Source organism: Patella vulgata, chromosome 7 (assembly GCF_932274485.2).
Source record: "Patella vulgata chromosome 7, xgPatVulg1.2, whole genome shotgun sequence".
Taxonomy (NCBI): Eukaryota; Metazoa; Mollusca; class Gastropoda; family Patellidae; genus Patella; species Patella vulgata.
In genome coordinates, this window is record NC_065885.2 from 65,181,801 (window position 1) to 65,206,944 (window position 25,144).

A 25,144-nucleotide genomic window follows, 5' to 3' on the forward strand; every position below is an offset into this window, starting at 1 on the left:
TTTCTGAGCATTAAAATACCGTATAAAAACATTTACTGATAATATTAAACGAGCCAAGTCTTTAACTCAATATCATCCACAGTCTTCGACATTGCAAACACGACTTATATTGGTCAATGTAAATCAACATTGATGCTGTTATCTTGCACTGAAAAGGTGTGCTTCTGATATCCAATATTTAAGACAAAATAATTTTTTTTAAATTGGCACACGAATCGCGTGTCAGAATGCTTTCGAGGTCCATTTGTAATGCAGCCACTCGATGAACGAGGCTACACATACGCCACAGGAGAATATTACCGGTGTAAACTGGAATAACCAGACGCTAAAGACTGCAATTCAATTCGGACTCATTGCGTATTTAGCCGAACATAACTGATTGAATTTAAATTAGTTTATATACATTCATATAACATTATTATATGCGTTGCGACCCATCTGTGTCCATTTCTACGTGCGATTTAGCTCCTTTAAACATTCAGCATTATGTCTGTATAATTTGTTTCTATAAAAATGTGTCTTACCATTTGGGAGGCAATTTAAACTACCTGAAAAGACAGAACAGATCTTGGTGACTTATTTCGGTCATAAACAAATTAGAAACAAATTATTAGCCAACATCTTGCATCATTATTATAGATACCATGTTTTGTATTACAATACATACTCCCAGTACTCGTTGATGTTCAAACAGCTAACAATTGGCTTTTAGTTTTTTATATATCTGTATAGAAGAAGATACGAGAGAGAGAGAGAGAGAGAGAGAGAGAGGGGGGGGGGGGGAGACTAACATATGGTTCAATTTCATATCAATAATAAGCTTTTGCGTAGGGGTCATTAGCATTGGGAGGAGACCGTAGGACCCGGAGAAAACCCCAGATGTTGGATAGACGACCCTACTCCTTGTCACGTACAAGCGGGGAATCGAAATCACGCCACTTGACTCAATGACAGACCTTCTGATCCAACGCGTACGCGTTAACCATTCGGCCACCGAACCACGCAGGAAGAAAATACCCATAATCTATGATATGAAAGGGTATTTTATGACACGCCAGCACCAACAGGATTATATTGCTCGAAATATGTGGTTATCTCAAAGACCCAAACTGAATAATATCAGAGTACTACAGTGGTATATAAAAATAAATATCAGTTAAAATAGAAGTATATGGCAAATGGAATGAAACGAAGTTTAACGTCCTACTTTCCTGCTAATGAAAACAAAGATTTGACAAATCTAGCAATAACAAATTGATTCTATTATAAAACATTAACTTACCTACTACCGATATACTAGCTATTATCAGTATTGGTAAATCTGATCGAAGCATATTTCTCTTCCTCAAAATATATTATAGGTAAATATTGTAAACAACGTCTGTATCACCAGATGTAACAGTTTGTAGTATCGTTAGTTAAAATAAATCTCTAGTTGTAGACGTATCTTCTTCAATCCTACCTTGATCAACAATATGAATGTTGTAATGTGAAGGTGTATATATATGTACACTGACAAGTAAAACTTCCTGGTCAGGTAAAGGTAACTTGAAGATGCACTATGTAAGATTTAGATAAAAAAAAATTGACAGTTCTGGCTATAATAGTTGATATCTAGATAATATAAAGGGAATATCTTGAAAATTTCAATCAAATTACTTCATTCTGAGCGATGTTAGGGCTGTTTGGAGTCTCGATTGTCATTGCTACCGTTGTTACAGTAGTAAACAAAGTATCGATTATCCATTTTTAAATTAAATCATTAAATCAGCCGTTTTACTATCAAAGAATACAAACAATCAGCCAGGCCTTGGTTTAATCTTACCTAGTGCACAATTTCAGTTGTAAAGAATCGCGAGGAACCGCTTAAAGATACATTATTCAAGAGCTAAATGTACCCATTCTAGGTCTTCCTCTAGGCCTTAAATGTTAAATAAATTATTAATTAGACATTTATTAACGTGACAAGACCATATTGTTTTATAAGTATTATAGCAAGAACGGGCAGCCCTTTATCTAAGTCTTACATAATGCATCTTTATGTGTGAATTATTTGACTCACAAGTAACAATAAAGAAACTATGATAGATATAGCTTTATATACAGCAACATGAGAACACGTTAATATTGAAATTGAATACATAATATAGGAGTATAGTTTACAATAATATTTTAAAATACTATATAAAATGATATCACAGAGAGAAATGAAATGTAGTTTAAATTTCAATAAAGACGACCATATCACACAATGATATGGGACTATAGGTTATAATTTATTAGCTAGACATCAGATTGAAACTTTCATCACGGTGACAAACATTTTACGTAATTACAACATTATTGAACCACAGGTAGGGACGATGAGACAACGTGTTTAAATAACGTGGCATGAATGTGTAGCTTTTGAAGAAAGTTCTCTAAACACTTCATTACGTAACTGAACCATGTTATTTTTGCTAGGATTTCTCTTGCATCAATTTATACTTTTATCTAAATAGTAAAATGAAATAAATACTAAGCTAATAAAATGTTAGAAACTTATATTTATGTGTAGTTAATCTAAATAAAACATCTATATTTCACTAGAAAGTAAATATATATTCGACCTCATTATACACAATATGCTGACGTTATGGCAATTGATCACTTTGAAAAATCTTGTGGACGCCCTACAAGCTCAAGTTAACGTCTTATTCACTTTAGATTTATACACATGTACAGTGTTTAAAGTCATCAGACGAAGAAGTCTATTCATTTTCAATGATTTCAAATGATTTTGGAAATTGATATTAAATGTTTTGTATGCTTAAAGGGACAATAACACTCTTGCTGGCTTGACAGCTCCAGAAAATAAATAATAGCCTTATTCTAAGTATTAGATGTTTAAGTGTCCTACCTGTTGTGTAAATTATCCATTCCATCCTATTTTACTTGTCCAGATGGTTCGAAAATATTTTTAAATCCAAGTCACATTTGAAAAGCTTTACGTTAGGCTTTTCAAATCATTTAGTTGAATTTTTTCAATTTTTTAAATTAGGTGTGTTAAGATGAAATTTGTATCATCAATTAATTGGAATATTGTAAAATAGTACAATTTGTTGACTAGAATAAAGATTGGGACATATTATTCAGTTACAACAAGAGCGATATTGAGCCTTTAATGTTAGATTAGGTCAGACCTAGAAGCCAAATGGGTTGTTACTTGTAATCAGGTTTTAGAGTGTTGTAAATTTTTTTCATTTCTGACAAAAAAAAATAAATAAAAAAAAAAAATGCGACATCCCTTCTCGACAATCGGACGACTTGGCTGCTGTGGGCGTATTTTTCGTTGCCTGGCAACCCATCTTTAAATCTTTCTGACATAAAGCGGTGGTGAATAAAAATTAGTTAAATTACAATGTAGTGTAAAATCATAAAATATAATCCAATGGAAATTTTAATCTACTATAAAAATAAAGTTGCCTTTAAATCTGATATAACTTCAGTAACTGACGCTGAAACCAAATATAACTGGAATGACATCATCAACTACTACTACGGAGATTACACCAGATACAGCGGTGCCAGAATCAACACAGACGACCACGGATGAAAGGGTCACAGATCAAAACACAAACTTAACATCTACAGATGAAAATGCTGATAATGTTCAAAGGAAATGTAGGTTTATATCTATATCACCGTCATTACAAAATCCACAGCCTTCAGATTTCGGTAACCTCTTTTCCACGGTGAGTTGTATATCGTTTCGTGCTTTATTTGAACAAAACGTTCTTAACTATCAAGATCATAAAAAACAGCTGAAATTTGTAATTTGGAGTCTCGCATAGAGGTATGCAATCAAGATGGCTGCGGCGTAAGACTATAATACTATAGATCACTGTATTTTCTGACAACAATCAGCTTCATCGCCTTTCCTGCTTACTGGGGGTATTACAACAAATATTTGAGTTACTTCTGGGGAGTTGGCCTTAGATAACAACCTCTCGGGTTACGCCAGTCAGTCAGAATATTTTATATTTTTATAATATAATTGGATATAAATCATATTTTACAGTAGGTGTTATTATTGGATATAAATCATATTTTACAGTAGGTGTTATTATTGGATATAAATCATATTTTACAGTAGGTGTTATTATTGGATATAAATCATATTTTACAGTAGGTGTTATTATTGGATATAAATTATATTTTACAGTAGGTGTTATTATTGGATATAAATAATATTTTACAGTAGATGTTATTATTGGATATAAATTATATTTTACAGTAGGTGTTATTATTGCATATAAATTATATTTTACAGTAGGTGTTATTATTGGATATAAATTATATTTTACAGTAGGTGTTATTATTGGATATAAATAATATTTTACAGTAGATGTTATTATTGGATATAAATTATATTTTACAGTAGGTGTTATTATTGCATATAAATTATATTTTACAGTAGGTGTTATTATTGTATATAAATTATATTTTACAGTAGGTGTTATTATTGGTGGATCTATTGGAGGACTATCTGTAATAATCGTCATCATTATCATAATTGTGTGGTAAGTTTAAATATCTTATATCTTTAATAAATCAATTCTAGGTCAGGATCTAAAAGTGATACAATTCAACATTTACCTCATTTATAATGCCCACACTGTTTACACGGAACGGGGGTGGGGGACTTAATTATGGTCTAGCTGGCATTGATTCAAGCGGTGTGGTTTCGATTCCCCGCTTGCACGTGACAAGGAATATGGTCTTCTGTCCAAACTCGTGTGTTTTCCTCCACTGGTAAAGACCCCTACGCGCAAGCTAATTATGGAAATAGAATGTTAGTCTCTAAATGACCTAGTTTGTGTCGAGTGAACGTTAACCAAACTCTCTCTCTCTCTCTCTCTCTCTCTCTCTCTCTCAGGGTATGCCCTAGAATATATACAAATATTAACGAAACCGTGCTCAAAGTCGGGCTGCCGGATTTGGTTGGCAATAGATACGTTTCGAAATGTATGGGTATAGAAGATTCGAATAAATTTGATATATATATTTCATGTTTGTCATTATAGTGTAATACGTAAGAAGAACGGTGACAATATTTATGACAGTCCAGAAGCTGCAGGGATTGACCCTCATCCTTACCGGAGCATTCACGGATAACAGATCAGGGGAAATAACTCAGACTGATAAACAGAATAATGAATTGGTTTATCAGAAGAATGACCCATATACCAGTATTGATAATGATATAACAAGCCAACAGTGAGGCTGGTAATGTCCCCCTCTACAATCTCAAAATAAATAGATGACACATAATAATTAATTGCACATTTATCTTTTTCAAAAGGTATCCAGTAATCAAACTAATTATCTATAGACTATATAAGCAGTCAAAGTGCCCAATTGAACTCAGTCAAGGTTTTGGGGTACCTGGTGGTGAAACTATACACTAAGTCCTATCACTCTCCATCAGTTAGAATAAAGGTTATCTTAAAGCATCGATTAATGACATTGTTTAGCTCTGCTTAGTGTTAGCGGCAAATGCTAATCAATGAACTCAGTCAAGGCATTCACCTAATGCACATTTAAAAATTCTAGCTCAACTAAAAGCTGAGTTGTTATGTTCCAACGTCTTAACTAGAAAAGCAGACAATTCCCATCATCGAACTTAGTCAATGTATTAATATAATAAATCTATACTCGTAGTTTCATCACTCTCGTCCAATTAGAACCATGTTGCATTTATGTTGCTTATAGAACAATAAAATGTTAATTTTTCTTCCTTTCAGGCGCCCTTTATGTTGTCAAATCTGTCATAACTACTTTTTGACTTCATTTTTCAGGAAATTGATGTAAAGTTCCAGACATCTTTCTTCAGCACATGGATTGCAATACAAATTTGTATGATGCTTCTGATGTTAGAGTTGTTGGAAACATTGAAACATTCCCAAACTTGTGTATTCTGTGACCCTTCTGTTAGAGAGGGGTGACCATAGAGCAAATGTGGCATTTTTTCATTCATCAAGGCCTATTTGTAACCGCAATTCATATTTATTGCACATATTTTAGTTTATATTTGCACATGTTAGCCAGGGATGGTAAAACATTGCTATTAGACAGATTCCTGTGGTAATGTTCGTTCTGCAACCAAATATAAGATTCAATCAGCGGCATGTTCAGGGGAGGGGGTAGGGATACATGTTTCAGTATAGATCTCTAATATTAAAATCAATGCAATTGGTTCGCAATTTTTCTGTTTGCATATTGTCCACAGGTTCTAAAAATGTATTTCTTGCCAGTCTGAATATTTTAAAAGGTGGCAAATTATTGGTATTGTGAAAGATGCTACTTTTAAATTTTGTACATTTTTCATGACATGGCAGTAAAAAATTATATTTTTGAAAAAAATCCAAATTCTGAGTGTTTTCTATATAGTTTGTTTGCAACTTGTCTAATTGTTTCAGAGAATTCAAATACTGCCTTTCATAAGACAGATTTTTAAATTTTAGCACAAAAGGCCCATGGACCTGAGATGCACCAGTGTATATAAAGCAGCATGAATACTAAAGGGCCGTCATTTTGGCAGTTATTCTTTGATTTTGATTTTCCTTCACCGGCATGTTGCCAGAACACATGGGGAGCAAATAAAAAAGGCCTTTTGGTAATACCTGAAGTTTCACCCCTATATAGGACTCCTATAGGACACAGATCAACAAATATTCCTACGCCGTCAACCACGAAACAAGGGCCAAAGCTATTTTTAGTTTTTCTCCCCCTTTTCCTTTTTCCCCCTTTTGCATGGCGATTTTTGTTGACCTTTTGGTATAGAATCGAAGAAAAGGGTTTGAAAATACATTTTCTGCCAAGTTTTGGTAAATATTCATAATTTTGATGCGGAAGGATACAAGAGTTGAGAGGTTGGTTAGGTTGAAATGTAGGGCCTGAAATTGCATGTTTACTTGTCTCTACTTCCAGCTTATGTATCTCAAGTTGTTCATGAAGAACCTCATATGTGCTTTTGGGCAAGAGGTTGCTACATGTTGCTCCGTCTGTGGCAGAAAGCGTTCTAGCCAACGAAAATATGGAGCCGGTCTAAGATACGAAAATTAACATTGGAGTCAATGGGGTAATCTTTAGTGATCTGTGGCCAAAAGTTGTAGGGGAACTAGTGGAATGATTTTGTCGTAAACCAAATAAAAAAGGTTAAAATTCATTTTTGTTTAAAAAAAATAATCTTCATGACAAAATAAATTTGAGTAAAATATGTGAAATTATCAGGTGAAAATATGCAGCGAAAAATATTTTAATATGAATAAATAGCATGTTTATTTTATCAATTTATATGTAATTATTGTTACATGTAATTATGATAGATCGAATAGATATAATCGTTATATAAACTATTATATAGGTGCTCTAATAACAGTAAATGTACAATATCTTATATGTAGATAACAATTTTCATAATAGTCATTCATAAAGACACTGTAAAAAATGAAATGAAATGAAATGGGGTTTAACGTTCTACTGTTCTGCTCTTATACTGGGCTAATGAAGACGGGCATACGCCATACAGTGTGCTATGAGGGAGGGAAATTTTGCCCGGGCAGCGGCACAATCGCCTACTCTTATATCGAATTCCAACTGCCAGGGGATCTTTTACGTGCATTCCAATGTATACACGGGACCTCGGTTTTTCGTCTCATCCGGAGGATTAGACAGCTGTCCTTGTCCGGCCCTCCGTTCTGCACCACTGACAAGGAGATACCAGGTCGGAAAATCCAGATGGACTTTCTCGGCCAATGCAGGGATCGAACACCGGACCTCCAGACTAGTGACCCAGCGTCTTAACCACCTAGCCAGAGAAAATCTATAACAAGGTGTACAGGGGTATGTGCATTCAATTTTCCAAAGCACATAACAATTGGCAGTTTTATGCAAATTCATAAAATTTGATAAAATTTAAACACACAACAAATTAGATTAATCCGACAGATTTTACTTTGTATTTTTTGTAATTAAGAATATGGTATACGGACGGGTAAGACCATGACTACTAACAACGGTACAGTAATTACAATATAATACTTGAATAATAACTTTGCAAATATGAACAAAAATATTTGGTAATAATATAAAAGATTATAACAAAGTAAAATCTTTTTTTTTTGTAATTAAGAATAGACATGCACACGGATAAGACGATGATTACTAACAACCCTACAATAATTACAATATAATACGTGGTAATAATATAAAAGATAACAACAAGTAAATCAAAATAATTTATAAATGTATTTATCACAATTAGATTTTTGATAATAACGAACAATTCACACAGACATAAGAGATAATCCTAATTATTATATAGTTGATTTCTGACCAAATATACTATACATAAAATTGATATATTAATCACAAACAAAAGACTTTGATTGAATGCTGCGTCCATCATGAAATTAAACCTTGGAAATTTTATTAGTTATTGAATATATTGTTATGGGCATAAAATGGGATCTATGGTAAATACTGTACATATTTCGGATGCTAATTCAGAGTGTATCCTCTTTAACTGTAGATATCGATCTGTGAAAAAGAACAACACAAAAATTAAGAATATTTTAATGTTTGAAATGCCCCAATTAAAGAATCCCTGCTCACACATCGACGAAGCCGAGACATTGCGTTTTAAAAACCAACGGTTGCCAGGCGAGATACGCCCGCATTTTCGAGAGATGGACAGAGAATAATCTAAAAAAGAGCGTTTTTTCGTACAATCAGGAGCCATAGTCCAGGAAGTTATGGCTTGAAATGCGCGAATATCAGACTGGGATATTTGGGATATAAAGATATATTTTAAGTTTCATCAAACTGTGACTTCTAGAGGGTCCACAAACTTGGTATTACATTCTTTACACTATTTGCGTACAAGGTGCGACATTTTGTCAGACAGTTTCTGTCCGATTTTCACAAAATTCGAACTCAATCGTCATTAGGGTGTAACGGTGATACATTTCAACATTTATTTGAAAATCGAGTAAACATTGTGACCTCTAAATGGTCCACAAGCTAAAAAAGTGATTTTTTGTACAATCAGGGGCCATAATCCTGGAAGTTATGGCCCGATATGCGCGAATATCGAAAGGAACCAAGATCTATGGATTATAATCATACATTTCGAGATTTATCAAAATCGGATAAAAATTGTGACTTCTAGAGTGTCAACAACCTTGGTATTTCATACTTTTACACTATTTGCGTACAAGGAGCGACCATTTTGTCCGGCAGTTGCGTCACATTTTTACGAAATTCGAGCTCAACCTTCATTGATGTATAACAGTGATATATTTAAACGTTTTTCTTTTAAATTGGATAAAATTGTGACCTCTAGAGGGATCACAAAATCAAGGGCCATAATTCGGAAAGTTACGTTCGGGTATACGCGATGGTCGACAGGGTCCACAACCTTGATGTACCATATATTTGCACTATTTGCGTACGAGCGGCGGGCATTTTGTCTGGCAGTTTTGGAAATTCGAACTCACCTTTCATTTTGATGTAACGATGACATAATTGAACGGTTGTTTTATATCGGATAACAAATGTGGCCATTAAGAGGATTCACAAGCTAAATACGCGATTTTTAGTACAATCAGGGACCATAATGGGTAATAAACATACATTTTAAGTTTTATCAAAATTGTCACCTCTGGAGCGTCCACGAGCCTAAACCATGATTTTTCGTACAGTCGGGAGCCATAGTCCATGAAGTTATGGTCCGATACATGCCAATATCGACAGGAACCAAGATCTTTGGATATAAATCGTTTATACGTCCACAGGAAAATGTGGGCATATAAAAAGTACATAAATGCTACCCAAACAAAAGGCTGTGTTAAGGCATCGACTTTAGGGGCTGCAGTCCCGGGGCCTGTACGGTTCATTTATATATTTGTAGTTAAAAGTAACACTGCCTTTCCGGGGACTTCAACCTGTAGTCTACAAAATCAGAAACCGGTTCTGCCAACCCATACATATACCAACTAAATTCTTCTGCATTTCACAAAGTCTAACATGTATCAATTTGCTCTTGTAATGTACCCGTATCTGCCTGGTGGAACTAATCAACGTTTTGAAAATATCTGAACAACACCTAAACCATATTTGTACCAGTATTGATATGAGATGCATGACAGACCGGCGGTATACCAGTAATTGGAACATTTTTTAACTCATTAACCCAATTCTTTGAGACCTGAACCAGGATATAGACACGAGATGAAGGAATATCAAAGTTTTGTACGCAGAACCTCCCGAATTGTCCATGCCCAGCTGGTTTCGAATCCGCGGTTGTACGTGACAAGGAGTAGGTTCGCCTGTCCAACCTCGTGGGTTTTCTCCGGGTCCTCCGGTTTCCTCCCACTGCTAAAGACCCCTACGCGCTAGTGAATTAATGAAATAAAATTAAACCATATGTTAGTCCCGAAATGACCTAGTTTGTGTCGAGTGGACGTTAAACCCCATTTCTCTCTCTCTCTAAACCCCATTTCTCTCTCTCTCTCTCTCTCTCTCTCTCTCCATGCCCAGCTTTCAAATGACATCTCTCTTAACAGTGTTTGCCTTTCGTGGGATTTATAAGAGCGACAATGATGATGACGATGGTTTCGTGGAGAAATTGGATAGTTTACTTACCATCAGCCATGACATCTTCTAACTGACGAGGCGATGTAAATAAATGTAAAGTGACTATAGTATCAGCAGATGTAAAATGGCGTCTTAGATATACTATAGTATTGGCCTGGATTACAAATGGGTGAGCGTTATAATCCAGTAACAGCTGCGCAAATTTTGAACAGAATTCGTCCTTATACTGGGTGTGGTTAACTCCATTTAATAAACGTACTTCAGACATCATAAAGGTCGAATAAGCTTCACAATAAATTTAAAAGAAAAACATGTTACTGGGGGTAATATTTTGAAACTTTTAGATCAATACAAATATGGTCGGTAATAAATCCCAAGGTTTTTAGACTAATACAAATATTATCGGTAAGGAATAGTCAAATGCGAAAAGTCTACAAAATGAAAGGCATAACGGACACATAATAATAGGTAAACTACCTATATGGGAATATATTAAAATATTTAATACCCCAATAATGAAGTAGAATCCGTTGTTACTGAAATAGTAAGTATAGTCTGCCTTGCGTGCAGGATAATGAAATATAGTAACATCGATCATAACAAGAAACCAATTTCAAAAGTCATAAACACAAAAAGACAAACCAGACCAAAAGTACTGGACTTTTTAGTCTATTTCTAGAGGGAAATTGTTTTGATCTGAGAACTCGTCATTTGATTGCATCTACAAAATATTATGCATCTCTGTGTTGCACAATCTACTACCAGTACACACAAAATATTAAATTACTCGTTCCGTTTATTTTGATGGTTAGTTCATTAATATAAAACATTTAATAAAATCGTGTTCCTGGCATTGATAAGACAGCCATTCAAATGTCGGAAATATCAAAACATTTCAAAGGGTCACGGGAACCGAGATATAGTGGGTGTTTGTAATTGCATCCAGACTGTGGGCTTCATTGGAAGCCAGATTGTAAGGATTGATTATGTCTGTTTGGGTCCACTGAATCATCATTGTTTGTTGCATTTTGTCGTAATAACAGTTCTATGGAATATTAAGCTTCATCAAGAATATTTGTTTGATTATCTGATTATATTTACCTTCTTGGCGATCAGGTGAATAATATCGACAAACAGACCACGCTTCACAATGACCAGCAGGTGGTGGAAAATCTGGTTGTTTAAATCTCTTATCACTGATGAAAAATAGACGAGCTGCTTCCGGTTTATTAAATATATATACAACTAAAGCTTCATCGTGCGTAGATGGGGTCCCATGCTCGTGTATCTGAAACGAATAATAATTGAAATAAAATTGGATTTAACGTGTTACTTTTCTGCACAATCCGGCCGGGCTAATGTGCTATTTTGGATTCCAGCTGTCAAGGGTTCTTTTACTTGTACACCACCTGGAATAGCGGATGTAAGTCACTTCGACAGTCATTAAAATTTGTTCTTTACCCGAAGATTGGGTAGATGACATAGTTCATCAACATTATGTAAGATAGCAACTGAAGTTGTATACTTCTTTGTAGTGAATTAAGTTTAATTTAATATTACTGTATTCAAACATTGTATTTTCAAAGAAGCTATCTCTTGAATGTGCACAAGATGCTTGTAAGGGCAACTAAAAATCTTTCAATAACCAATTCATCCGATAAAACAACATTTGAAGCACCATATCGTTGCTCTAGACTGGTTCCTCCGCTATATTCCACTATTATGACAACGACGTTGTTTGCTATTTAAAACCACACACACAGCTTAATATTTGGAAAAGCAATTGAATGACTGCTTTCGGTGGGAAAACCAGAAAATTTTAAAACGAATATTATTCGGTTGATTACCATATTACCAGGGTTGGGTAAAGGTCCTTCGTTGTTTTTAAAAGTAAAAAGATAATTTTTGAAGACAGATTGAACTTCTAGAATGAAGCCATTGCATACAAAGAATCTCGGTGCCATTTGCGTTCGAATCCGAGTTGTTATATTAGCGGACATTCCAGGATAATAATTATGTCAAGGTTGTTTCACTTTTTGCATCACCGAATTGCTACCCTGTCTGTCTATAAAGTATTAATGATACCAATTTATTGCTTAGTAATACGTAATACACATAATTTGCAATATATGAGGTTCTTTCCCCTCACAACTGCCTAGCCCTGACAATTGGAGATCGGGTATACTCAATTGACAATGCGCATAAACTTCCCAATAAAAAGGATGTTAACGTTGCAACTTGACCAAATTCCATCAAACTGATAAATTGATAATAACCCTGTTATTAATTAATGTAAATCGGCGAATTCGCGGTTTGGTATATTTCTGATATATTGAAATTGTATACTTTCAGGTTTTTTTTTACTGGATAGTTAACACAAAAGTTTGGCATTTTCTAGCTTAGTTTTCACACTTTGAAAATGTTCAACACAACAAAGTCTTGAAGAGGTTCAACACAATACGGTCTCTATCTTGGTTCCTTGGTGGATAAATTACCGTACAAATGTTTATGTATCTGGAAGCAAGAGCAAAATCTTGGTCTCCCAATATACGTTGGTGATTTAGTACGTTTGCCTTACTTATCAATGGTTCCATCGGCGAGGAAGAGTTTAACCGTTCGAACTGATGCATTACCATTGTTATACGTCTGGACGATACGGGCAACAGTCACTACATGGTTGACTTGAATGTTTCTATGTGGTTTATTCCATTTGGATCGTTCGTGAAGGTTGTTCCATCTGGTCCAAAACTGGTTAGCTAGATGGTGAATACGCCTCCATCTTTTCTTAGAATACTGATCAAGGTTGCCAAATACGCTTGGTAGTGGTAGTACAACTCTAGATTTCAGCCATAATAAATGATTTGTCGTAGTTATAGGATTATCAGGATCACTGATTACAGCAGTTAGTAGTCTGCTATTAACTATGGTTTCAGCTTCAACAAAGAATGTTCGAAATGATTCATCATCTAACTGGTTCTTGTGGTTGTCTAAAATAGCTTATAATACAGTTTTAACGGTTCGTATACACCTTGCATATGTCTGGAATGTAGAACATTCATCTTAAATTGTTCATCCTTCAATAGTTCTTGGCGAATCTTATCTGGATCCACTTCAGTTAACACCATGGGGAGTTCGTTACGAGTACCAATAAAATTGGAACCCTGGTCTGGTCTTACTTCACGTACAGGACCCCTTCTTTCAACAAATCGAATGTAGAAGGGGCCAAAGTAATCTACTGACAGTATGTGAAAGGTGGATATGGTTCACGCCGGTCTAGTGGCAAATCAGCCATCTTCTGTCGTGTGTTGTTCCCCTTAAAGGCTCAATACCACTCTTGTTGTAACAGAATAATATGTCCCAATCTTTATTCTGGTCAACAAATTGTACTATTTTACAGTATTCCTATTAATTGATGATACAAATTTCATCTTAACACACTTAATTTAAAAAATTGGAAAAATTCAACAAAATGATTTGAAAAGGCTATCGTAAACCTTTTCAAATGTGACTTGGATTTAAAAATATTTTCGAACCCTCTGGACAAGTAAAATAGGATGTAATGGATAATTTACACAACAGGTGGGACACCTAAACATCTAATACTTAGAATATGGCTAATATTTATTTACTGGAGCTGTCAAGCCAGCAAGAGTGTTATTGTCCCTTTAACTACTGGCAAGTTACACGTCTCAATATATGGTAGGCGACACAGCAGGAGCTTTCATCTGTTATACAATAACTAACTGATCGGATCTCAGTGTGTGTTATACGTGTTAAAACTTCAAACAATCAGAATTTCGCCCAGAACTATTTTTGAACTATCATAGCAAGAACGGCCATCTCTATATCTAATTGTTACATAATGCATCTTTAATCTGAGCAACCAAGATAAGGATCGACACATCAGTTTTTTGTACGGAAAACTTAAGATAATTTACTAACCTTTCTAGCAATACCCAGGAATCGTCCTCCCTGTACTTCAGCCGATCTTTTGTTGAGAACACATGACTGGGCAACTACATTGATGTTACTACCACCGCGTGTTGGAAACCTTACAAATAAATAAGCCCCTTGATCCTGTCAAAAAAGCATTTAATATGAATTTATTAATTTATAAGCCTACTGCCTCTGTTTCTACAACAAACTTTGTGACTAGTTTAGAAATTGACGTGTTTCGGAACGTCACGTCACGCCTTGTCACGTCAACATTCAAGTTATACCATGAATTATTGAGTACAGTAACATCCAATACCAATAAGTGGAAAAAACTGTCATTTTGAACTCTTAATAAAACTGGAAGTTATACTTCATGACTGAACTTTTTATATTAATTGTTAGTAGACATCAAGGGCATCATATATACATAGGTCAAGGGTTATGGACAGTTCAGGCCACCATCTACAAGGTGAAAAGTCGAACAAAATCCAAAGTGAACAAAATATAACAATAAACATTTGAACCGGGCAAAAGTTTCAGTTTTAACATTTTAAAAATTGAACAGAACCTAAGGTTAACAACCGATTTTGACAAAACTTTAAAAATAAGCCCCCACTGACCAGCGTAATCGTTTGTGATCAACATTTGACCTGAATTGAAAGTTATGATCTCAGAAAATGTAAATCCGATTTCTTTAAGTAAAATATTGAAAAAACATTCGGATTTTTCACGTTACATTATGGTGGCACTTCCGGTTCCATCGACAAACTCCATATTATGTGTACGCATCAGTAATTTCTTAACTAGTACAAAAAATAAATATTGAAGGCAATCTGACCTACTTTTCCTCGATATTTTTGTTTTGAAAACTTTGATCCTTAATTTCCCCAAGTGACAAACATTTTTTCAAACATGACAAGCAGACATGGTTATTTTATAATATAGTTTTGTGTGACGTATGCAATTTAGGCTCACGGATTCATGCAAATACATAGTATTTAAGATCTATTCTGGCATTGTTTGTTTACCTCATTGATTCATTGAGTCGCCGATGCAAAATTTTGAGACTGACTGCAGTGACTGCACTTATTTTGAGACCGACTATTTTTCTCCCTGGGAGAAATTTAGTTTATAGACTAACATACTCACAACAGAATAAGATTGAAACACAACATTTTCTCAAACATGATAAGTTGACAAGGTTATTTTATACTAAAGTTTTGCGTGAGTAGCGTGACTTATGTCAATATGAAAGCTTATTAAAAACCCGTACGAAAATAATACGTGTGTGGACGTAAATATAATAATAAAAACTCTTACGAAAACAATACGTGTTTCGACCATTAAATGTATTCTGTAAAACTGAAGCGTTTGGCTGTCTAACAATAAATAAGATAATATTTACCAACGGTTTATAAGATGGCCTATCCCAGGAATATTCTACTTTTGGTTTGTATTCATATCTGTGTGTATCTAGTGGTTGTTCAGGGTATCGGAAGCCATATTGGTCACCATAGCGACTGCGATATGACAAGGGTGGTTCCTGTGTTTGGTTGTCCTCATAGTTTTCTAGACGAGATAAAGAATTATGTTGTTCTCGATATAATGGAGGCTGTAAAATAAAATCCAAATTATATTATATTATATTTGACTGAGCAAAAAATAAGGTAACGTGTCCTTGTTTTGAAATTAGTCTCGCTTAACCAGTCTATCGACCATTCCCAGTCTGATTAGCAGGCCGGGATAATCAAGACTACTTTTTTACGAAACTTGACAGAAAGCTGGAACAAGAAACTAAATTTAGAAATTCGCACGGTAGGCAACTCAACAAATGTTTTAAGAACCTTATAAAAGTTAAATGAAACTACTGCTAGTATCATGTTCCTGTCTAACCCGAGTTTTTCAGAGATATTATTTGTACTAAACCAAAAGATGCCCCACCTAACGGTATAGTTAATGATAAAGCAATTTAAAGTATAAAACGAAAGTAATTTCTAAAGCTGCTGTAATAACCAAAAAGCTAAATATTACTGCTTCTATGGAAGACCAAACAGCTCTTTATTCAGGGTTCCAAGTCCTTATTTCTTAATTCATAGTCCTTAATTCTTATTTCTTCATTTGTTGTCGTATTTCAGTATTTTAAAAATAACATTTGTATCTTAAAATCAATATTTGTTTTACAAATCAGACATTTCCCAGATCAGATTTCTAAAATGTATTTTAATTGTATTTCAATATAAATATAAAATTTATTTTAGAAAATCAAAAATGTGCCTACATTAACAATTCATCAGAGAAATCCCCAAATAAATAGATGACACATATTAATTAATCGCACATCTATTTTTTTGCAAAGTATCAAGCAATCAAACTGATTATCAACTATACACTAAGTTTCATCACTCTCTATCAGATAGAATCAAAGTTATCTTGTCCCAAAGCATCGACCAAGGAAATTGCTTATCTCTGCTTAGCTTTAGTTCGATATGTTAATCATTGAACTCAGTCAAGACGAACATCTACATCAAGTTTAAACATTCTACCTCAAATAGAAGACGAGTTGTTATGTTCCAAAGTCTTCACCAATCAAAATGCTTATTGCTCCTTAGCCTAAGCAGAAAATTCTCATCATCGAACTTAGTCAAGGTATTGATGTAATGAAACTATACACCAAGTTTCATCACCCTCACTTAAATAGAACTAAAGTTATCGTGTTCCAAAGCATCAACCAATCAAATTGCTTATCTCTGCTTACATTAAGCAGAAAATGCTCATCTTCGCATTCCATCAAGGCATTGACCTAATAAACACCTACACCAAGTTTGAACATTCTAGATCAATTAGGAGAGTTATTGTGTCCCAAAAAGTGTGACGGACGAACCCATTTTAATAGTCCCCTGCTTTCTTCGAAACGCGGGGGGGGGGGGCAAAAAGAAACAAGTAAGGTCAGCGGCCTAAATATAAGGAGATCGTGCTACCTACCGTGTACATGTAGTTATGCTAAACATTATATAGCCTACGCTTGACTCAACATTAATTAATAGCCTACTTCCAACATAATGTCGACATGTTGCCAAGACGACCAGAAAATAATTCCTACATCGGACTATCACACGGTACCTCACTTTTTAACTGTTTACTTTTGAACCATCACAACTCCTTCAAAACAGTCCTATTCGACCCCAAAATCATATTTGATGAAATGAGATAAATTAACATTTACTTGTAATAATTATAGCGAGGAATCAATTTATTGTGCGAATCAATAGGGCGAATATGTGAGTAAGTAGGACTATATTACTGATGTATTTCTGTCGAGTCTAGAACCAGCTTCTGCTCTAACGTTTCTGGGACTTCCTCTCGGTGATCCACGTGGTGACCATAGCTATAATTAGGATCAATATAAAAAGTAGATCATAAAATAAAAGTACATAATCGTATGCGATTCAAAACGCTAAATACGTTCAGAATGGAACAGTATTTAACGCCTAGACCATACTTCACAGAAGATACATTTAAACCAATCATTGTTTTATCATGGTGCCTGCTACGACAGTGGCGTTTTTCTAGGGCAACATGACACACATTCCTTGTTAATCCAACCCCTGCCGAGTAGGGTGTAAAGTTAGGCTTTTATTTCGGTTAACAAATCGATTCTATCGTAGGATATGACAAACTATGTACTAACAATTAACCTTTGACAGTACTGACCACTGCATATCTAATTTATATTGTGAGTGGGCAATGATATATAATTATTATTTATGCATAGTCTTTAAACAATACTACAAATTATTTACAGTCCCTATATTATAGAGATTATAAATCATGAAGTAAAGTATAGATAAACTATATTTGGGCCCAAATCTAACTTGAAAAGACAATCAAAAGATTGATTCACTACTCAGTCCTGTCTTATATCGTCGTATTGTCAAATGAATCATAAATGTTATGATATTGTCGCAAGTGTATGAAATTATTAGTCAAAAGTCTACATAATAAACAGAGTACATGGTGTGTATTTGTCGTTTATTTTTCGTATTTCATGTTGTTTCCTTTAAACTACAGTAATGCGCAACAATAAGAGCTCAATTTGTCTCTCTTTGATCTCTCTATCATACACCATGCTTTCATACACTGCAGTGTGGTATTGTAATTAATCAATCTGGTTAAAACACAGATCCTATTTTGTTTCGTTTTTCTAGTTCAAAATTTTGTTTTACTTGTCTTTACTACACTTGGATCTGGAAGATTTGTTATTTAACTCGTGTTCTGAATGGTATCAGGGATAAGCCAATGAAACGGTCTGTTACGGCGAGCTTTAGGCGTGTTTTTCATGGAATTGTGGGTAATCCACTAGTAACATCAATGCTGATTGGTTAATCAAATGTCTGACGTCAAAAGGGTCATAAGTCGGTCTTTTGACCCCTGACGTGACCTATCGCTATAACTTGTCAGATCTTCATGTAGTGTAGGCCATCGGAAGTATAAAAAAAAACGAAACGAAAAATAGATCTGTATTATAATCAGATTGGTAATTAATGTGTACTTTTTGCGTAATTTCTAATATTGCTTTACTTAAATAAGGATTCCGAAGAACGAAAAAAAGAGACGCTTGGGCCAGACTGATTTTTAAAACGTTCACGGTGTTTATTTGCTAAACTTAGACTTAAAGATATCAGAATATTGTTAATGAAGTAATTAGATGTTAACTCATCAAATTATAGTCCAACAAAAAATTATAATTATTCTGTATGTTTGTATTTACCTCTTGTTGTTGGGCATATTTATCATATTTACCAAATTTATCATTAGCAACATAAGGTATAGGTGACACATCTCGTCGTGCTTGGTGATCCTGAAAGATAAAGATATCAATTCTAATAGATTTTTGAGAAAAGAAAATAAATTCGACCATTGTATGCCCGAAACTTAATTGATGTCCATGTATCCCGGGATCTGTTTCTAAATGTGGTTATTCTTAATTCCATTAAATTTGATGTGTTGATCTGTTTTGCTCTGCGGAATTAAAATCTTAGGTCAAGGACGAGAGGTAAACCCATGTGTAAAGATGACTGACCTTTACAAGTTCAAACATGGATCGTATATAATATGGATAACTGGCCCTTATTTTAACTGAGCTACATTCATGTATTACTATCAATTCTGTGATGTTTGGGCATTTTTTAAAGATACATTATGGGAGATTCGATAACGATTTGGCAGTTCTCACTATAATAGTTAAAAACTAGATAATGTAAAGGCAATTTGCTGAAAATTTCATTCAAATTGATCCACTAGCGATTGAAATGTCCGCCTAACCCCTATCATCATTAATAAAGTCAGCACGATAAATAGCATAGTCTCGATTATCCATTTAATCGTTAAATCGTGAAGGAAAGTTATGCAGTAAATCGGCTCATAATCCACTTAAGGTCGCAGGCTAGCGATGCCATCTAGAGTTGATTATGGTCTGGATAGGTTAATTAATGTCTAAATAATAATTTAGACATTTCAGGCCTAAAGAAAGACCTGCAATAGATAGATTTAGCTCTTGCATAATGTATGTTTAAGATTAAATATTATTACATGATTGATTGATCTCTGTAGTTAAAAAACAATAGGAAGCACTATACCTTTTTCTAATTTTGAAATTTAAGATCTCGCTACTTTTGTTTACTTTCAATCAGTTTGGGACTGTTGTTGCTGGAGCACAGATGTCTAACCCCTTTTTTGAGGACGTGCAGTTGTGTAATGGTAATTTGTTGACAATGTGATAAAATTGTGTTTACTTATTTTTAATGTTATTGCAGCCTTATAAACTCTTCTTCATTATGTTGTAACATTCTTTGTTTTGTTGATTTTTTGATGCGATTATGATAAATTTGTGAACTAAGAATGTAATTTGTTTTATTAACTTGTTATTTTTATTTTGTCCTAGTGTTTTCAATTTTGATGGGGTTTTTTTTAGTTGTATTTATTACTCTTAATTTTAAAGATCCATTATACATAATTTAGGTAAGAGTTGGCTGTTCATGTTATTATAGTTCCGAAATAGATCATTCAAAATTAAATTAACATATTGAAAATTTCATTCAAATTACTTTATTTGTAGTGATGTTTGAATTTTTGACAAGATCTGGCAAATATTGTTTATTACTGTAGCATTGTTAAACGAGACTAAGTCCTGCTTTTCCATTTTTATATTCAATCATTAAATAGTGATCGCATTATTAAATTAAATCATTAAATGGAGATTGTATTTTAATCCGTTTACATCTGTGCCATATGATGATCTAGAGAGTTGATTATATGTGAATAAATGTTTAAAGAATAATTTATACATCATTTGAAGCCAAAATAAAACCCTGTAATTAGTCAGATTTAGCTCTTACATAATGAATTTTAATATTGTATAATGTTTAAATATTTGATTAGCTATGTAATATACAATGTACGATATATCCATATTTCTGCATGGTTTCCCCTGATCAGTGGTACACGGCGGAGGGCCTGATGAGGACAGCTATCTAGTCATTCGGATGTTACGAAAAAACGAATTCCAGTGTACACATTGGTGTACATGTAAAAGATCCCTTGAATAAATAACCAAATTAATTAGTTTACATATATTTAGATTTAAAAGGGTCGTCAAATTAAAATAAAACAAGCCAACAGTGAGGCTGATGTCCCCCGCCGAAATTGCAAAATAAATAGATGACACATATTAATTAATCGCACATTTATTTTTTTCACTAAGTTTCATCACTCTCTATCAGATAGAATCAAGATTATCTTGTCCCAAACCATCGACAAATGAAATCGATTAGCTCTGCTTAGCTTCAGCTCGAAATGTTTATTATTGAACTCAGTCAAGACATTCACCTAATGAACATCTACATATACATCAAGTTTAAACATTCACCTAATAGACACCTATGCCAAGTTTGAACATTCTACCTCAATTAGAAGGAGAGTTATTGTGTTCCAAAGTTTCTACCAATCAAATTGCTTATCACTCTGCTTACCCTCAGCAAAAAATGTTCATTATCGAACTTAGTTAAGGTATTCATATAATAAATCTATACACCAAGTTTCATCAATCTCACTTAATTAGAACTAAAGTTATCGTGTCCCAAAGCATCAACCAATCAAATTGCTTATCTCTGCTTACCCTAAGCGGAAAATGCTCATCTTCGAACTCCATCAAGGCATTGACCTAATCAACACATACAATAAGTTTGAACATTCTAGCTCAATTAGGAAGAGAGTTATCGTGCCCCAAAGTATCAACCAATCAAATTGCTTATCTCTGCTTACCCTAAGCGGAAAATGCTCATCTTCGAACTCCATCAAGGCATTGACCTAATAAATACATACACCAAGTTTGAACATTCTAGCTCAATTAAAAGTTATCGTGTCCCAAAGCATCAACCAATCAAATTGCTTATCTCTGCTTACCCTAAGCGGAAAATGCTAATCTTCGAACTCCATCAAGGCATTGACCTAATCAACACATACACCAAGTTTTAATATTCTAGCCCAATTAGGAAGAGAGTTATCGTGTCCCAAAGCATCAACCAATCAAATTGCTTATCTCTGCTTACCCTAAGCGGAAAATGCTCATCTTCGAACTCCATCAAGGCATTGACCTAATAAACACATACACCAAGTTTGAACATTCTAGCTCAATTAGGAAGAGAGTTATTGTGTCCCAAAAAGTGTGACGGACAGACAGACGGACAGACAGACGGACGAACCCATTTTAACAGTCCCCTGCTTTCTTCGAAAGGCGGGGGACAACTAGATACTAAACAAATCTAAACCATATTAAAACTGTAATGTTTGAAGGCCAACTTACATAGTAGCAGGTGTTATATCGTGGAGTGTAGTGGGCCATATTGTTTTTATATTTTATCTGAAACAGGAAAATCATATTTCAAAACAAGTTCACATAACACTGTATTTGCAACATCGGGCACACTAATGTCATTGGTGGTATTATTATGCATGTAATGATATTTTCAATTTAATTGACACTACTTGTATGTTTTACCAGCGGCTGCCAGGCAGGATACGCCCACATTTTCGGGAGATGGATAGAGAACAAGCTAAAAACAAAGTGATTTTTCCTACAATCAAGGCCAATAATTCATGAAGTTACAATTCGATATGCGCAAATATCGAAAGGAACCAAGGTCTTTGGGTTATAAACATGCATTTCAAGTTTCATCAAAATCGGATTAAAATTGTGACCTCTACAGGGTCCACAACCTTGATATACCACATTTTTTACACCTTTCGCGTACAAGCGGCGGCCATTTTGTCTGACAGTTTTGGTTTGATTTTCAGGAAATTTGAACTCAACCTTTATTATGGTGTTATGATATTCAAACGATTTTTCAAAATCAGATAATAACTGTGACCTTCAGAGTGACCACAAGCTAAAAAAGGCAATTTTTCGTATAATCAGGGGCCATAATTCAGGAAGTTACGATCCGATATGCGACAATATCGAAAGGAACCAAGATCTTTAGGTTATAAACATGCATTTGCAATTTCATCAAAATCGAATTAAAATTACGACCTCTACAGGGTCAAAATCCTGGATATACCATATTTTAACACTATTCGCGTACAAACGGCGGCCATTTTGTCCGGCAATTTTGGTCCGATTTTCACGAAATTCAAACTCAACCTTCATTACGGTGTAACGATGATATAATCAAACGGTTTTTTTTTTAAATCGGATAATAATTGTGACCTCCAAAGGGACCACAAGCTAAAAAAAGGCGATTTTGCGTACAATCAGGAAGTTACTATCTGATATGCGCAAATATCGAAAGGAACCATGATCTTTAGGTTATAAACATGCATTTCAAGTTTCATCAAAATCGAATTAAAATTGTGACCTATACAGGGTCCACAACCTTGATTTACCATATTTTTATACTATTCGCGTAAAAACGGCGGCCATTTTGTCCGGCAATTTTGGTCCAATTTTCACGAAATTCGACCTCAACCTTCCTTAGGGTGTAACGGCGATATAATAATACGGTTTTTTTATATCGGATAAAAATTATGACCTCTATAGGGTCCACAAGCTAAAAACGTGATTTGTCGTACAAACAGGGGCCATAATCCATGAAGTTTCGATCCGATACATGCCAATATCGATAGCAGCCGAGATCGTTTGGGGATAATCATATATTTGAAGTTTCGTCAAAATCAGACAAGAATTGTCCACAAACAAATTGCTGAAGGACGGACGGACGGACTGGGGCGACGACACTATGTGGGCGTATAAAAATGACATCTTTGATAATATTCTGACATGCCATGGAGATTTAACTCTAAAATTAAATACATGTATTTTTCTACTTTTTAAAATAACCATGAAAATAAAATCTTGATTCAGAGAGGCTAACATATTCGGACGTAACAATATTGCTATAGATTGCACATCCGAATTTATACATAATACGTACGTTTTCAAAAGTTTATAGATTAAGATATTGCCAATATAACGCAAGATCGTATTCTACTCACCTGGATTCATTCAGTTTTTAAAAAATACCCTTTTATTCTCATAGAATCTGTTGACCTGTGTTTTAAACCGAGCAATCAAATCATATTCACTTATCAATATGGCGACTTTGTTGATAGGTAGTTGTTACCTAGTCGACTAGTTTCTATTTTCGTATATTGCCTTTTCAATAACGGGCCACGTTCACAACAACGCCATTCACAATTATTCACTATATAGAATGGCTTATTCAAATCTATTCTTTATTATCATGTACATATAGAAAGCCATACGAGATATCTATTATACGAGATAACACATATACTAAGTGTACTAAGTAGGGTATAATTTAAAGAGAGAGACAGACAGACATACAGAGAGAGAGATGGGGTTTGACGTCCACTTTACACAAACTAGGTCATTTCGGGACTAACACATGGGGCAATTTTATTTCAACAATTCGCTTGCGCGTAGGGGTCTTTAGCAGTGGGAGGAAACCGGAGGACCCGGAGAAAACCCACGAGGTTGGACAGGCGACCCTACTCCTTGTCACGTACAACCATAATTTAAAGAAGACAAATAGCATTCATATATAAACATGTTTATAAAGTTCTTACATGTAATACACAATTTATTCAATAATTTTATTTCATATTGGACGCGTTTCTACAGCTTGCATTAATACAATTTTAGTCCAATTCACCATTATACTTGTGCTGGTAATAATTATGTGGTTTTAATTCTCTGTATAATAAACTTTAAAAGTTTCTAGAAGTCGTTAGGTACACACGGCAGAAACTGTATACGATCCTTTCCTATTAAGATTTCCGTTATAGCCTTTCAGAAGGCTCATATTCAATTAAAAGTAAATCAATCATGCGAAAAGGAGTTATAGATCAATATTGCTTTTACTGGCTATTGATTATAAGATATAACACGTTCGTTCAATTCATCACGTCAATTTATAGACGTATAAATTGTAATACTATATAATATACACTGTAGAGGTTATTTCAGTTCTTTAAATTTCAGTAATTACAG

General features: G+C 34.4%; 1 protein-coding gene across 1 annotated transcript; it reads right to left on the reverse strand.

Annotated features, from left to right (window-relative positions):
- Positions 1 to 7,288: 7,288 nt before the first annotated feature.
- Positions 7,289 to 24,261, reverse strand: LOC126828621 (uncharacterized). The gene is made up of 9 exons (XM_050558502.2): positions 24,127 to 24,261; positions 22,439 to 22,495; positions 19,346 to 19,435; positions 17,879 to 17,962; positions 15,983 to 16,189; positions 14,584 to 14,718; positions 11,743 to 11,929; positions 10,690 to 10,926; positions 7,289 to 8,583 (listed from the first exon to the last, which is right to left on the reverse strand). The coding sequence occupies exons 2-9, from the start codon at positions 22,475 to 22,477 to the stop codon at positions 8,495 to 8,497; spliced, it is 1,068 nt and encodes a 355-aa protein (XP_050414459.1). The 5' UTR covers positions 22,478 to 22,495; positions 24,127 to 24,261; the 3' UTR covers positions 7,289 to 8,494.
- Positions 24,262 to 25,144: the final 883 nt, after the last annotated feature.